Source organism: Chaetura pelagica, unplaced genomic scaffold (assembly GCF_000747805.2).
Source record: "Chaetura pelagica isolate M959 unplaced genomic scaffold, ChaPel_1.0 scaffold104, whole genome shotgun sequence".
In the NCBI taxonomy this organism is placed as follows: Eukaryota; Metazoa; Chordata; class Aves; order Apodiformes; family Apodidae; genus Chaetura; species Chaetura pelagica.
This window is the reverse complement of record NW_009953786.1, coordinates 6,884,827-6,899,927: the sequence shown is the minus strand read 5'-3', so window position 1 is coordinate 6,899,927 and position 15,101 is coordinate 6,884,827. Positions and strand designations below refer to the sequence as shown.

General features: G+C 41.5%; 1 protein-coding gene across 1 annotated transcript in view; it reads right to left on the bottom strand.

Annotated features, from left to right (window-relative positions):
- Window positions 1-505: 505 nt before the first annotated feature.
- Window positions 506-15,101, bottom strand: part of DSP (desmoplakin) — a 28,362-nt gene continuing 13,766 nt past the window's right edge. Inside the window, 9 exon segments of the mRNA XM_010000922.1 lie at window positions 506-3,700; window positions 5,254-7,545; window positions 8,357-8,572; window positions 9,934-10,017; window positions 10,626-10,788; window positions 11,642-11,835; window positions 13,151-13,289; window positions 13,601-13,767; window positions 14,565-14,782. Of these exon segments, the coding sequence (XP_009999224.1) occupies window positions 506-3,700; window positions 5,254-7,545; window positions 8,357-8,572; window positions 9,934-10,017; window positions 10,626-10,788; window positions 11,642-11,835; window positions 13,151-13,289; window positions 13,601-13,767; window positions 14,565-14,782 (6,668 nt within the window).

Sequence of the window (15,101 nt, the reverse complement as noted above, 5' to 3'; positions counted from 1 at the left end):
CACCAAGTTACATGTAAGAAAATAGCTAGTCAAACATAGAGAAGTACAACATCTGGAAGACAGAGCTTTTCATGTTAGATTCTAAACCAATATTTTCTGTTCATATTGTTAATATCTTTTTCTTCACAATAGTAAATTGAAAAAAAAAAAATTAACTGCTGCAAGACTTTCAAACCTCAGTTATCACCTTAAGGGTTGACAGTTCCAGATAACAGGAGAGGGCACATGACAGAGTATTTAAAATATACAGAGACCAATTAAAATCCAAACACTAAAAGGAAATGGGAACCAAAACTCAAAATTCACAAATACAACTTTTTGCATCCATTACCTATATCCTATAAATTTGCATTCAAGCATTTTACAGCTTTTCCAGAAGAGAAGTTGAACACACCTAGAAAAGACTTAAGGGGTTTGCTTTGGGTTCCTTTGTTGCTGTTTTCTTGTTGCTTTTTTTAGGAGAGGCGACAAAGAATAACCTAAACGATACTAAAATGCAGACATATTAGCGCCCAATAGACCCACTGCTGAAGGTTGAGTATGAGTAAGAATATGAAGAGCTTGCTGATGCATCAAAGCTTCCCCTCCTAGAACCACTGCGTGAGCCTGAACGTGAGCCAGAGCGAGAGCCAGAGCGAGAGCCGGGTGCTGAGGAGACATTGTAGGGACTGGATATGCCTTTAGATGAAACAGAGGCTGCTTCCAAGAGTTTAAGCCCGGTGATATCTTCCACCATTGACCGATTCATTGCATCTTTGTAGGATATTTTCAGCTTGGTCTTGGGGCAGGTCAGAATTTTCGGGTAGCTGTTAGTGTCTTGCAATTTCTGGGCAGCGCGACCATCTATCAAACCATTCCTAATGGCTTCTTCAGTACTTATTCTTCCACGCACTTCTGGGTCCACAAGGCCTCCAGTGAGGTACTGGAATTCAAGGAACCGCTGCCCAGCCTCGTAAGGCAACCATTTTTCCTTCACTGCTTCAGCTGCTGACATCCTCTTGCGTCCGCCCTTTATGCCTTCGAACCCTAGGAAAGCCTTCTGGGCTGGTTTGAGCCGTGTGGCCATATCCTGATCAATGATGCCTTGACTGGTGGCTTCCTGAAGCGACAGCCTCTGGCCTGTGGTAGGGCATATTACACCCCCAGTGCAGGCCTGAGCCTCAAGTAACCGCTGCCCCGTGATGCTATCCACGATGCCCCGCTGTATAGCTTCCGAAATGGAAATTTTCTCCAGGTTTTCTGTGTCAAATATGGCTGCAATAGGACTGCACTCTTCTGGGGTCTCTGAGAAGGAACCGCTCCTGATCAGCGAGGAAGAGCTCCTGACACTCAGCACCGTGGGAGACCGAGCCACGGACTCGTGCCGAAACACCTCATCGGTGCCATTACGGCAGGAGATCATGTCTGCAAACTGTGTCAGGCTTAAGCTGCCAGAACGGTACTGGTCAAAAAACTTCCTCTCAACCAGACCTTTATCGATGGCGTCTTGGATGTCATACTGGCTACCCGTTTTTCTGTCGACAAGGACTACTCTACTGCTGCCATCTGATCCTGTAATAGTTATTTCTTCCCACTCGCACTCCTGTTCAGCTAGTTCTGTATAGGTGTCATAATCTATGAGGCCTTTGCTGTATGCCTCCTGCACTGACATTTCCCTGTTTGTTTCTGGATCTACAATGACAACCCGGCGTTTCCTAAGGGTGTTCTTCTGCGAGGTGTGCACCACCTTCTTCTTCTCTCTCAGGGGCAGAAGGCAGAGCCCTGTTGCTTCATCCTTTATGCATCTCTCCTTCAGCTGCAAGTAGGTCAAGTTCTCCTCTGTGTTGGGATCAAAGAACCCTTTTGTGTCATCACTTGGATCACTGAGGATCTGGTTGAGCTCTTCATTGAAGTAGCCACGCTTGTAGGCCGTCTCTACTGGCAAGCGGTAGCTCTCTTTGGGGTCAATGATTCCTCCAGTAGCAATCTGGGCCTCCAGCAAACGAATGCCATGGCCTCTCTCTATGAGCTCCTTGTTCATTGCTTGAAACAGAGAAATTATGTTTCCGGTTTCTGGGTCTTTGTACCCAGTGACAGCTCTTTCAGCAGAGAGAAGTTTCTCTTTGAATTCAATTCCAACAAGGCCTCTTTTGTAGGCTTCCTCTACAGGCAGCCTCACATTGCTGACAGGATCCACTATGAACCCTGTGGCTGCCTGGGCTTCCAGGAGTTCAAGGGCTGTCCCAGGTCTAACCAAACCTATTTTCATAGCCTGGTAAATGCCAAGTTTCTCTTTAGTAGCCTCATTGTAGATACCTGCAATACAGCTAGAGCCTTGGAGGAAATCAATAATTCTCTCACTCACTTCTTCCACTGTAATTGCACCTCTTTCCAAGTCATTCCTTGTTGATTCTTTAATAATTCCAGCCTCAAGCAGTGCATCTGCTGAGACAGGCTGCCTGATTCCTTGGAATGACATGCTCCTCTTCTGCACTGGGAGAAGGAGCAGACCGGTGTGTGGTTCAATCCTACATTTTTCCTTCAGCTGCATGTAAGTGACTGCCTTTTTGGTGGTGGGATCGATGAAGTTCTTTGTGGCGCCTTGGCAGTTGTTTAGGATCCTGTACAGGTCTTTGTCAATCAACCCACGGGATAAAGCTATATCTTTGGGTAGGAAAACACTGTTGACAGGATCAACAATCCCTCCTACAGCCAGCTGGGCTTCAAGCAGACGAATCCCAGTTTCTCTATCAACCAAGTTTTTCTTGATGGCTTCAGCTACTGGCACAGTTTTGCCTGAGAAAGGATCTTTAAATCCCGTAATGGCCTTCTCTGCTGTATAGATTTGTTCTCTGTCATCAAAGTCGATCAGGTCTCTGGCAATAGCACTGTCCACTGTTAACATCTCGTTTCGGTGTGGGTCAATCACACCTCCTGTTGCTGCCTGGGCTTCCAAGAGTAGGACTGCGTTTTCTGCTGTAAGCAGCTGATTCCGTTTGGCCTCAACAAAAGAGTACTTCTGTCTGGGTGAAAGAGACACCCCTGCAATAGCACCTGCCCCTTTGAGGTAGGGTTCGATGTCAGCTGTGACCTCTTCCACTGACCTCTGCCCTTTCAGCAGTTTATCCAGTGTGAGTTTGTCTATCAGTTGACACTCAAACAGCTGCATTGCTGTAATCTTCTTCCGCAGCCCACTGAACAGCAACTTGGAGGCATCAATACAAAAGTCTTCTTCGGTCTGCGTAGATCTGTTGGATCCATATGGGCGTTGCTTGAGTTTTTCAATCTCTCTTTGCAGCCTGAGACGTTCAGACTCCAACTCTGACTGGTTTTTGACAGCAGTCTCTTCCAGTCGGCACCGGTATCTCTCCTCAATCCGTTTGATCTCCATCTGCAGCCTTTCAATCTCACTCCTGAGGGTGTTCTTCTCCCTCTCGCTTTTCTCTCTCTCACACTGGATCTTCCTTATGGATTCCTCGGTCCGAGAGTGCTGGCTCTTCCACTGATTGAGGTCATTAAGGATTTGTTGTTTCTCATTTTCCAGGCGTTGCTTCACACGAGACTCTGACTCCAGGGTAACTTTCAAACGGTTCAGCTCCTCTTCTAATCTCTGCAGCCTGGCTTTGTCTTGCTCCAAAGCACTCATTTTTATCAGCAAGGTTTCTCTTTCTTGCATAATGTGACTATACTGATTTTTGGATTCTTGAATCCTATTAGATGCCTACAGTTTTAGAGAGGAAATAAACCAAGAGAGAATGGTTAGTTTACACTGGTTAAGAGTCACAATGCTCCCCTTACAGTGCTCTGGCCTGCTATTTAATCTGCAACAAGCTGCCACTAGAAAACTTTCTAGATGCAGCAGTACCTTACACAAGGCCATCAATACACAAAAAACAGTGAAGGTACATTGTCCCTTCACTGACAGTGTCTCTAGCACCTCCAGAGACTCCGTTCTCTTACCTATAGCCTTGGTGTTTTGCTGATTTATTTAGCTCTATAACTTTTTAATAATACTTATAGTAGACCTACACATACACAGGGCACTCAAGACTCATTAAGAGTCTGATGCTCAGCAGATGTACCCTAGCATAGTCCTACTAACCTGGGTGAATTTGTATGAGCTACGGATTGGTCATACATGGATAAAAAGGAAATATGACTCAATTTTCACTTTCCTATTAGTTTCACATGTTACCCCAAACAATTTTAACCTGTGCTGCTTTACATGTTAATTCACTTAATGTCTTCATATTGCATATGCATACACAAACACCTACAAGCATGCACAATTGTACACCGTCCTCATTAAATTGAATACAATCTATATATTTGTAATACATGCACATATTTACATGCATAGATGTTAGATAATCGTAAATGTTAATATTTTTAAAAAATCAGTGTTATGATTTTTTAAATAAAGGAAATAAAACCTGAAAGGAAAGAACAGCTGAGAATGGGAATGAGAAAAATACAAAGGCCAAGTGTAGGAAAAAGCAAATACACATTTTCACAAGTGTTCACTTGTATATATTCTTAAACAGTAGCTTTTTGGTCAAGAAACCAGGTAGAAAAATGGAATTTAAAAAAAAAAGTTTTCTTTAACTTGTCTCTGATGTCACCTCAAGTTTAAGAAATAAGGGCCAATAGCAAAATTTGCAAATGCCATTCCTTAAGGGAACTTAAGAACATAAATCCTCAAAACAGTCGATGAAATGTAGGCTTTAAGTACCTTAGGTAGACCTGACAACATCATCTTTAATCCTCACTTGTAGTCAACATCTTACCCAGCTAAGCAGCACTTGGATAGCTTGTTGGTCCTGGGGTTTCTTGCTGGTTTAGTCTGTGATCTCTCTCAGGTCAGCCACAAAGGACTGCTTTAACCCCTCCTGGCTGAAACTGCCTGGGGAAGCACACAGCCAGCAGGGTACAGCTAAAGCACAGTGCAACTCCATGTACTCTTATATTCCCCTAAACTGGTTTGGTGGAGACTGGCATAGACCCAGGTTTTCTCCTGGGGCAAGGCTCAGCTAGAAGGTAAGACAGCTTATGGCTCCCTAGCACAGCTCCCAGGAAATAAAGAGGCTAAGAAAGTAGCCAAATCCTGCCACTTCTGTTTGAATATGAACAAGGGGAAGGGCCATAAAGGGGATATTAGTCACAAGTACAGTGAACTTAAACAGCAAAGTGTGAATTAAGTTGATTTAAATGCACACTGCAGTTAATTCTATATCTGAGAGACAGTAAAGCTGGGATCAAAAGATGTGTGAATACCTCTAGAGCTTGCTTTTGGAATTTTTCAATTTCCTGTCTCAATTTTTCCCTTTCTTTCTGTAAATCATTAATCAACCCCTGAAGTTCCAGGGTTTGCTTGTTGCTCGTCTGAAGCTGATTCTTTAGTTCAGCAATGGCAGCATTTTTCTCATCAACTTCACTTCTGACCATTCTGAGGTCATCGTACTCCAATCTAGCATTTCTCAGCTCTTCCTCCAGCAGCAAGTGCTCCTTGGTTAGGTTCTCGGTGAGAGACTGAAGCCTTTCAATTTCTATTTTGCACTCATTCAAGTTTTTGCTTTTCTCCTCAGAGGATTTCTGTAAATGCTCATATCGTAGGTGAGCCTGTTTCAATTGCTCCTGTTCTTGGACCAACTGACGGCGCAAAGTCTCAATGTCAGACGTGTATTTTCTTATCTCCTCCATGTATCTTTGCTTCTCTCTCATGTGACCATCTAATACTTCTCTTTGGTGTCTAAGGTCATCTTCATTCCTCTTCTTTACAATAGACACTTCCTCTATCTGCTGTGTAAGATTAGTTATTTTAACTGATTGCTCTCTGAGAGATCTCCTCATGCCTTCTACTTCCTCCTCCAGTTTCTTTCTCCTGGATGTCTCCTCCATTAGATTTTTATTCTGCCTGCAAAGCTCCTCCTCCATCTTATGTTTCTGGATCTGCAAGTCTTTTATAGTGCTCTGGAACTTTGCACTTTCTTGATCCCTGCCTTTTTTCTCTTGCGAAACTCTTTCATAGTCAATTTTCAGTCTGGCCAGTTCCTGCTCTTGGATCCTCAGCTTGTTAATTGTTTCAGTAGCACTTGTGTTTGCTTTCTGCAGGTCAAACTGGACTCTCTTTAACTGACTGTTCTCATCCTCTGCTTCTTTCCTCTGACTTGTTTCTACATCCAACAACTTTCTCAGCCTTTCAATCTCTTTGTTTCTTTCCTTAATGGTCTTGGAAGCATCATCAAGTGACTGTTTGTACCGTATGCTTTCATCAGAGTGCCTCTGAATAACCTGTTTCAGCTCAATCTCCAGCTGCTGTTTCTTCTGAGAAAGCTCTGAGCCAGCTGCCTTCTGCTGCTGAGCATTCTCTTCTATTTTCCGTAGGTTATCTGTTGTCTGACTTATCGTACTCTTCAGTCTCCTAATTTCCTCACACAAATTCCTATTTTCTCTCATGGCATTATCAAGCTGTGTTCTATAATTATTTGTGTCCTCTTCCTTCTGCATGGTGACCTGGTGAATTGTGTTCTTTGTGATATTAATCTCTGTTTCATATTTGTTCTTTAAACTAATAATTTCCTCATCATAACTGTTCCTTACCTTAGCCAATTCATTTTCAAGTTCCCATCGGCTTTTAGCCTCTTCCTGAAGCTGAACCTTTAGCCTTTCCAGCTCCTTAGTTTTATCCTGAATAGTTGAGGCAGCCTCCTCAAGAGCCTGCTTGTATCTTGAGTTGTCTTCGCCACGAAGCTGAATTATTTGTTTCAGCTCCAGCTCCAACTGATGTTTTTGCTGTGACACCTCAGAACTACAGGCCTTCTGCTGAAGAGCATCTTCTTCTGCCCTCCTCCGTTGATCTGTTGTCTGCAGAATGGCATCATTCAGCCTCACGATCTCATCCTTAAGGTCTCTGTTTTCTCTTGCCAGTCTGTCAACCTGGGCTCTGAGGCCTTTTGCATCATCATCTTTCTGTGCAGCTATCTGCTGGATTGTGGTCTTCTTAATATTAATTTCTGTTTCATACTTGTTCTTTAAATTACTCATCTCCTCGCTAAACTGGTTTCTTACCTTAGCCAGCTCATTTTCATATTCCCTCTTCCGTGTGCCTTCATCCTGAAGAAGAACCCTTAATCTTTCTATCTCGTACTCCTTCTCCTTGATGACCTTTTCAGACTCTAACTTTTGCCAACCAAGGCTGTCTTTCTCATTTTGCCTTGTTTTCTGCAGCTGGTCATAGTCATTCTTCTGCTGCTCATATCTATCCTCCAGCAGCTTCCTTTTCCTTTTCTCATCCTCAATCTCGTAAGTCAGCCTGGTTATTCTGTCATTTAGATCCTTTATTTGGGCATAGCATTTGTCCAGGTTTTGCTTAGCTGAACTTCCATCCATTTCAGCTTGTCTTTTCATCTCTTCTAAACTCATCAGCTTTGCTTTGAGCTGAGAAATGTCCATCTGGTACTTCTGCAGATTTTGTTCCAAGAATTTATGTTTGTTGTTTGTTTCTGAATTTGAATCCCTAGCAAGCCTGAGTTCTTCTTCCAGTAGTTCAATTTTGGTGTTTTTCATCTGCAAAATTATAGCAGAAAAAACAAAACAAACACATAAGCACTTGTGACAACTGTTTCAAAATCCTTAAATGCAATACAATATACATTCATACCACTGACAACCTAAAGCATTTTTTTCTCCACTTCTTCTTGTATTTAATGTCATCAAGACAAATTCCAGAATGCTTATTTCTTTCGAGTCAAACCTTAATCAACATGTTGACTTTCAGAGGGGAAATGGTATTTGATCAGGGGGAAGAAGATGCAACACAGATAGTAAGATCTGATGTACCAAGAGTTCACCAGCAAAGTATTAAAATAGCCTCCTTTAGAACCTCCACAATTTCAAACAGGTGATTCACATTCCATATACATGATAGCTTCTCTGTTTTCACTGAGGTGAATAAAATCAGGAGTTACTCTACTTGAAACAATGGATACCAACACCATAGATATGGCCTGAAATGAGATGTGGCCCCTTAACCATGAGGAGCAGGTTTTCAGCACTGAGATAACTGTACTCTCTCTGAGGTCAAGGCTCTGATGAGCAGACAAGGACCTCTTGCATGCTTTGACAAGCAACTCCTATTTAACAAGGCAGCTAATGTTCCCCATTTCACATGTGACCTGGGAGGTAACTTTGCAAGACACTGTGCTCTTGTTAAAGAGGCTAGAAACTGCTTGTAAACCTCCTTCATGGGACACCACTGAGCTCAGGATTTAGTTTTGTGGACTGTTTTGCACTGTACTTAAGTAGAAACTCTAATCAGTGATAGCTTGGTAACCTGTGATTAAAAAAAAGGTGGTAAAGAACATAAGAGGCAGTTTACCTTCAAGTCCTCCATACTCTTTAACATTTCACTTAAGAATCTGTAATAATCTCCTGATCTTGTAAGAAGCTCTATGTAGCGAGACTGAGCTTCGCTAGTTTTGTATGTCCTCAGGCTTATCTACCTGCTTAGAGGAATTACCAAAGCAATTTAAACTTTGACAGGATGACTTCACAAGAAAGCTAGTGGTCTCCTTCAGGATTGTCTTTCAAGTGACTGTCAGCATCTGAATCACAACACTTTTCTATGTGTGAATACAGGGCTTTGCAGGTCTTTTCTCGCAAATCTTTGCCACCTACTGCTCTGTGGCTTGTGTTTTCTGGTCCCAGCACCAACTCCTGCACACTGTGTTTCTCCCTGTGCCCATCTCCCTGAGGGATGAGCATCCAAGAGTTTGGTTATCTGTGATAATTTTGTCCTAAATATTTTCAGATTTTGTTTTTACTCCTAATCCTAACAGATATTTCTATTTATGTTCCTCCTTATTGTGTTTATTCTTGTTTTACGTGCTGACAGAGCTGTTGAGAAGAGAGGTGATGGCAGTATGTGTATATATACACATATTTATATATAAAGAAAAGCAAAATAAAGCAGAAATTTGTTTTATTTTTGTGGTACAGAACTTTTAGAATCTTTAGCATTTAAAAATATTCAGCACAAAGTAAAGTATGCTCAAGGTCAGGGGTTTTTTTTGTTAACACTGTTTTTTTTTTCCTAACAGAAGTAAGTTTGTTTTTTGTTATTTGTTTGGGTTTGTTGTTTTTTTTTTAATATAAATATCTACATTTTTGCTTGCTTTTATCTCTTGCTATGTACATATGAGCATCTATGATAAAATAGAAGCTCATCAGTTCAATTTCCACTGTGGAGACTCATGGAGAAAAGTGACAAAGGGAAAAAGAGAAAAAACATTTTGCAAAAAGGGGAAGATGTGTGTTGCCAGTAGCTGAGGGCTATACAGAGATGGAAAAAATTCATGGGAGCAACTGGTCTAGTGTTATGAACCAAAACTTCATCAGAAATAACCAGCTCTGCATCTCTTCATATCACATATGCCATGCCATGTATATAGCAAGATCTTTGTCACAGAAAGACTGAGCTGGAAAAAATTCTGATACAAAGGGTGAAATTAAAATGCAAGGACCACAAAACCGCTCTCTGTATGTCTTCTTGGCTTTCATGGCTATTGTACACCATTCCTCCTTCTAACCTGTGTTTGTCTTGTCTCCAAGGCCAGATCCTAACCACACCTAATTCCTAAGCTACCGGTCTGTTCTCTACTCCCTTATTATTTTATTTTTTTAATATGTAAACTAGAAAGTTCAGCCTGGCTAGGAGGACACTGATTGTCCTGAAGAGAAACTCTCACTGGTATCTTCTGGATCTATCTCCTGTGGTCAAGTGGCAAGTACAGAAATTGCTTTCATTGTATTTTGTACACACAAGTGCTTCACCTCAGCAACTTCCGCACACACACATCAGGGAGCTGACATTACACCTGTCAGCAAAGCAGAGACAATAGGATGCATCTGACCGTGAAAAAAACACACCCCATAAAAATGCTGAAATCCAAGTACCTTAATGGCAGCTGAGCACTGATCTGCATGCTTGAGAAGCTCCTCCACCTTGTCTCGCTTCCCACAGATTTCACTGTGCAAGTTCTGTCAAGAAAAAAGTGAGCTGTTAAGCACCCCCTCGGGATTTGCCAGTATTTACTGCTATAAAAGCTGCCTCTGTCAGAAGGCACCTGCACTATGAGACCACAGCAATCCCAGAGGCTGAGACCTAAAAGGACCTGCAGCCATGCAGTTTTTACACCAGCAAGCTCTCTCTCTGCATGAGAAGGTCACTCTCAGACACAATTCCTTGTAACTGAACAACGCCCAGAGCTGGGCAGGGACAGTTCCTTGACTCCTGCTTAGATGCATTTCCTCACTTTTTATTTTTGTGCTATAATTTGTCCCATAAGTTGCACCTTCATACAGCCCCTAGAATTAATTCACAACTGGTGTGTAAAAGTGTCAGTGATCTTGTGTGAGCCTAATACAGTCTTGTTCGTAATCTGTGGCAGTGCTCACAAAAAGTAATGAGGATAACAGTATTTCCTCTCTCCTGCCTTCTAGACACATGGTACTTTTGGGTAGCTTGCATACTTTATAATTCAAAACAGGCCACTTTATTGCTGACTGCATTGATACTTATATTTTTGGAAGAGTAAAACAATTTCAAACCCAGATAATCTAAGACAACTCATTTGGATGCTGCCTACCTTCTGATCATGTAGGTATCTCATGATAGTGTTGCAATCGCACAGCTTCGTGGACTCGATGGTCTCCTGCCTGCGCTTGGCATCACAGATCCATTTGCTCAGGGCCTGGTAGAGATCTCGGTAAGTTTTTAGCTGTTTGATCTGCCTTTCCAAATCCCATGATCTAGGAAAAAAAAAAAAACAAAAACAGAGGAAACAGTCAAAATGGAAAGTGGGATCTCTTTCCTTCTTTCAGTATTTTTCATCAATAAGACACAGTGGTAGATCAGATAAAGCTATGGGAAGATCCAACAGGAGATTCTGAAGAAAAATTTCTAATAAATGAGATTTATTCCAGTTATCAGTCACCCAACATGGGGTTTTAGTGCCTCGCTTTAGAGCAGCTCTGCAATATCCAGAGGCTGGCACTTCCCGCGAACTCAGGGATGGACAAAAAACCTTGCAGCAATAAGAATAAAGTACTTTTGTTCTCAAATTTAACCAAAATGACCAGCAAGCTGTCATTTTTTATTAACATGACTAGACCTTGGCCTGAAGTAAAACCAAAACACGCCCCAAAGCCCCCACAAACAATCAGAAAATTACTTCAGTTCAATAATCATTAGAAAAATAAATGTTGGGATTTTTTTTACTTAATTCTTAGTGTTAATTTTTTAACCCTTAGGTATAGGGCATTCAGGAAGAAGCATAGTTGCTTTGTTTGGGGGGAAAAATGCCGGCAGGGAGTACTTAACCCAAGAACATTAACAAGAATAATAATTTAAAAACCTAGAACAACTTCTTAGCACAAAGATTATACACTTACATGAATAACTACATTTTCCTGCTTAGTCTTACACAATCCCTTTTTAACCATGTTCAACATATTCACAGTTGCTCTAGTTTTAGTGCCCTGAAGTCATCATCCGTCCTCTGGAAGTGATTAGTATGGCATATCAGTTTTTTCAGACTCACTGCTAAGATGATCTCAGTAGCAATGACAATAAGGAAGAAGCTATTAGGAAATACGAGCAAACCTGTTATCTATCTGCTTATCAGCTCTCTGCCAGCGGTCTATGAGCTGAGCAACTTTGTCAGAGAACTTTCCAATGTCCATGTCATACAGTGTATACGACTGGCAAGACTGCGAGTGAATCTGAAGCGTTTTCTGCAGCTCATTTTCCAGAGCACTCAGTAGTGACTTCTTCATGTTTAGGTCTGCTTTCATTTTCTGGAGAAAAAACAAAATGCTGTCATACATCTTATTTTTGAAAAGATACTAACATTTAACCAGCAACAGAATGCACAATGTTTTGGGATCTAAAGATTTTGCTTCACATTCAGTAGGGCGTGTACACTGATGTCAGCTGGACTTTAAGATTTTAAACTGAAACACCTACTTTGGCAGACAAAGTTTGACTCAATAAGGTGTTAAAAGTTAGACTATCTCTTAAATAATTTGCAGCCTCTGCTGTCATATACTGTAGCTAACATTTCAGATTCTCAGAATTGTGTAGAGCAGTCACCAAAAAAACTCCAAAGGAAGAGACTGCCTTATTATAGCATTGAAGTATAAAAGATTCTTGCACTTGAAACAGCTGTAGAAACAAGCCTCAGGGTTGGCAGTTTTTAACTGTTACCTAAAAATCTGAAGAGTTGTTGTATTTTTTTTTCTGTTTGCATTTTTTATAAACATCTTCCATGGAGATCTTTCATTAAACACACACTTGTTTGTGTGCACATACTTGCACACCATGGGGTATCACCAGATGGCATATACAGGGCAGGCAGTGGCCTGCCTTATATATGTGCAGGGATGACTGCATCCTTTGATGACATGCTCGAGTTTTGGGTTTGTGTTTTTTTGTCTGTAGCTCAAATTTACACCAGTTAAGACCAACTCAGGAATTGAACTGCAGCTAGCATTTAACATGCTAAAAGGGTAACCTGGTTGTGCTCCATTTGTGCCATCTACACACTTTTTCCCTACTGCATCTAAGAACAGGAAAGACTGAGAGAGAGTCCTTATTGGCCCAAAGGCATTCAGTGCACAAAAGGACCTGCTCAGTGCCAGGTAAAGGCTGGTTCTGCAAGCCAACTTAGTGCTCAGCAAAGCAGTTATTCTTTGCTTTCTCCCCTCATACAGGATGGACAGTTCTCACTGTAAGATTTGAAATGGACTCTATGGCAAAACCAGGACACAGAATACTACTCAAATTTACTTGCTACAATGAGATGACAACAAGGGCAATTAACAAGCCTTTTTGCAAGAAAGGAGGTATTGCCTTCAAATCTAGCTTTGTAAGTGAAACAAACACAGACAATTTTGTTGCTGGGGGGGCACCAATAACCAGGTGATGGAAGAAATAGTAATCCATACATTGCTTCCAATAATTTGCAAAAGCATTGTAGGTCTAAGTCATAAAATACAACAGGATCAGCATTTTAATCTGCTGTGGTTTTGAAAGGGTTTCATCCAGCTCAATAGACCAGTTCTGGCAGCTACAAATTTTGTATTGCTATGTTCTTGGGTCTTGGTCTCTCACCTTCAGACAAGCTCGATAAGCCTCCACTTTATCAAGATCCAAAGGAATAGTCTCCTCTTCAGACAGTCTAACTTCAAAAACTCTGATAACATCTTCTGTTTGTAGAATAATCTGGAGCAGACACCTAAGTGCATTCAAGCTAAAATAAATAATACAAGACAAATCAGTTACAGGCTGGGGCAGGAAAGGTAGTATTTGTCATTAATTGCAGGTAATTAGTTAAAGAGAATAGAGAATACCAAAAAAATTTCAGTGATACCCATCATTCTCACTTTTTTAAGGTCTTCCAGAAAAGACAAGAAATTCAAAAAAGTCTGTTTCTACCCACATGTACAGCATTTGTAGAAAAGAAGGTGTGGTTTTACACCACTAGTAACAAAAGGCAGATTTCTGACTGAAGAGTTATGGAAGAAAATAAATTACTTACTGCTATAACCTCAGTTGTCTTACCTGTCTAAGTAGCCAGCAGAAACACCATTAATATTTTCCAGTTTTTGAAATAGGGCATTTATCTCTGACTGCAAGTACACGTATTTTTCAGAGCCTCTGAAGTTAGGCAGCAAGTCCTTATGCTTATTGAGGGTTTCAGCCATAATTTGAGAGTCATTCTGCACACCCTAAGGAAAGAGAATGCCTGATTTACACATTTTTGGTGGCTGAATGTTCATTCTACAGTACCTATGCAACGGGTCTCCTTTTCCAAATAGTTTGCTGTTATCTAACCAGCTTGACTGAGGAGTGAAGCAGTACCTGAGCTTGCTTTCTTTATGGTAAGTAACTTTGGGCAGGCTCTTTTTTGCACAGCCCACACCAGGTAATATCTCTTTTTGAGTACCTCACCCACTCTGAGATTCATCTCTGCTGAATGCAGAGCACTTTACTGCCATCTGCCTACTGCACTCAGTACAAACCCCACGTTCCTTCTGTGCTTAAGATGTTTGCAACCTTATTGTGTCAGGGGAATTTTGCATATACTGGATCTATTATCTTTTCTTCCTAATCCTCTCTCTCCAGTCTCCTTCAAAACTTAAGAACTGGGAGAGAGTCTGTAAAGCTCATGTATGCACTCTGCATCCCACAGACAGCACTTGAGGTAGGGGGTCAAGTGGTGTCCAAGCAGAGAAGGATTTCAGTAGTACTTTACCATGGATAAGGTTTAACATGAACTTAGGTCCACTTGACGTAAGACTTTGTATTCTTTGCCTCACAGAATTTGACTACTAAAATCTAAGAGTCAGCTTTTTCTACTTAGGAGCTAAACTAAGATCCAAATCATCGTGGTTAGCTGCCAACTGAGAATTTTCTGCACTGGATGGATGTCCTTCCCAGCTGATCAGAAATACAATTACAGAATGCCCTGCTACGCACAGTCATACTGAACTTGAGATGCTCAAAGAAGAATATCCACAGTTACCTCTAAATCCTTTATTCTGACTGAAAAGTCATGCACAGCCCCTTGATCCACCCCAAGAGGAGCTCTTTGAACCATCCGAATCTCAGAAGCCTCAATCTGACGCCGAAGTTTCTGAAGCTCCATCAGCAGCCAGGCCTCCTGCTTCTCATGTTCTCGGTTTCTCTCATTAACAATAATGGTGTTTGTGGAGCCCACAGGACAGCTCTCAGTTGGCACCACTGCAAAAGGCATTGGGGAAATGTCAACTGCCAGAGAACTGAGCACCTACGTACAGAAAGCCAAGGCAGTGCCAGAGTGACCTAAGAACTGAGAAGAGGGAGAAGACCTGGGCCCTTAAGCAGCTGTTTCAAGGCATGAATTCTCTCCTTCAGAAAAAGATTTGTTTCCTCAAATGTACCAGTAAGACTTGGCTTCTTAATTACTGAAAACATATCAGATGGGCTAAAGGACTCCCATTTTCCCAGCCAGTTCCATGAACTTCAGGAGTCTGTTCCAAGATTCACACCAAAGGAAGGAAAGACAAAACAGAATCTTTCC